This window comes from Merops nubicus, unplaced genomic scaffold (genome assembly GCF_000691845.1).
Source record: "Merops nubicus isolate BGI_N331 unplaced genomic scaffold, ASM69184v1 scaffold23352, whole genome shotgun sequence".
Taxonomy (NCBI): Eukaryota; Metazoa; Chordata; class Aves; order Coraciiformes; family Meropidae; genus Merops; species Merops nubicus.
Window position 1 is genome coordinate 26,243 of NW_008594600.1, and position 1,549 is coordinate 27,791.

The 1,549-nt window shown below is 39.2% G+C and overlaps 1 protein-coding gene across 1 annotated transcript in view; it reads left to right on the forward strand.

The window, feature by feature from the left end:
• Window positions 1–995, forward strand: part of TEKT5 (tektin 5) — a 23,770-nt gene extending 22,775 nt beyond the window's left edge. Inside the window, exon 7 of the mRNA XM_008935836.1 lies at window positions 782–995. Within this exon, the coding sequence (XP_008934084.1) occupies window positions 782–995 (214 nt within the window). The remainder of the gene's footprint in view (window positions 1–781) is intronic.
• Window positions 996–1,549: the final 554 nt, after the last annotated feature.

The following is a 1,549-nucleotide window of genomic DNA, read 5'->3' on the forward strand; positions in this document are numbered from 1 at the left end:
ATCAAATGAACCACTTTGTAACATGTAAATGTTATCTGAGTTTGGTGTTTATTTAAAAGGAAGTGCTGATGTTGGCCCTTGTTCTCTGTGTGTGCTGCCAACTTTGTAGTTGAAGGAACTGGACAGAAAACAAATTAATAAAGTCTAGTTTTTCTGTGTTGAAAAAAAATGAGTCTATCCCAAAACAAGTTAAAGTAGGTTCTGGAAAAATGAATCTCACTTAGTCTATAGTGGACAGACAATTAATAAAACATTAGACAAAGCACAAATTTGACAGTATTAAAGAAAGTTTACCAGCTCAGTGACTATAAAAGATTTGCCACATCTCCATTAATAAGCTACTGGAAGAAATGTGGTTAATATTAGCTCATAGAAAATCTTGATTTCAGAGGTCCACATTCAATAGTCATTCTAGCAAGTGATTTCATGAACTACACCAACAGCCTACAGTAATATCTGTACCAAAAGTGTTCTACAGGACTACATGCAAATGCTCAACACAGCCATGCTAGTCCTAGAGAGGGTACACAAATGAAAGGCTGCAAGCGAAGAAGATAATTAGATACATCAGAGGGGCTTTATCTGCTGTTCAAGGTCAATGCAAGCAAGACATCATCACTTAGAGGTGCTATGCAAGTTTGGCAAATAGGTCTCATATTGATTCAGTCCAAGACAGCTGTTCAAGCCCTGCCTCAGAGTGTGACCTGTCCACTGTCATAAAAGCATGTGGTGAGGGGCTGGTAAGGTTACATGAGCAACCTGTCCCCTTCTCTTTTTTCAGGCTTGTGACTGAAGCTTACACTTTGGGCAACACCTTACAGACTTTAAAGCAACGCCTGCAAGAAGCCCAGGATACTCTGCAGATGCTGATGCTCAACAAATCAAATCTGGAACATGACATTTCTGTGAAGGCAAACTCCTTCTCCATTGACAAGAAGTGCATGGACATGCGCAGAGTCTTCCCCAGCACCCCACGGCTCATTGGATACACTTGAGTAGTAACCTTTGATATCTTAGCACACGAGAGGAAAGTTGCAAAGGCTGCAAATATCTCCTGAAGGAAAAAATTATTCTGTTTTCTCAAATAAAGAATTCTTACAGAAATAAACTAATGAAAATTAATATCATGCCTCTTTTGAGCAACCTTTTCTTTTCAGTTGTAGCTGCTAGTAATCCACATAGAATTAGTAGACTTATTCCAACAGAATCAGACCACACTAAAATAACCAAAGAGTGTAAGATGTGTGAGTTGATAGCTAGAGAAAGCATTAGACTGAAAGGCCTCACCTCTGACAAAATTAGTACAACACAGCATTTAACTGTTAGGGATAATGTGCCATCTGTGTTTCAGCCCTTGTCTGGAAAAGTCCAGGTTAAATGCTTACTCCATCCTTACACTTACCTCTTGACTAGCAATGCTAGATTTGGTGTTTGGAATTAGAGGAGGTAAAAAAAAAAGCTTGACTCATAGAAGCTGGAGGGCAACTTCAATGCAACCAGGTTAGGTATACATATAGCCTGCATTCACTGAGAGGGAATTTTCCATCTC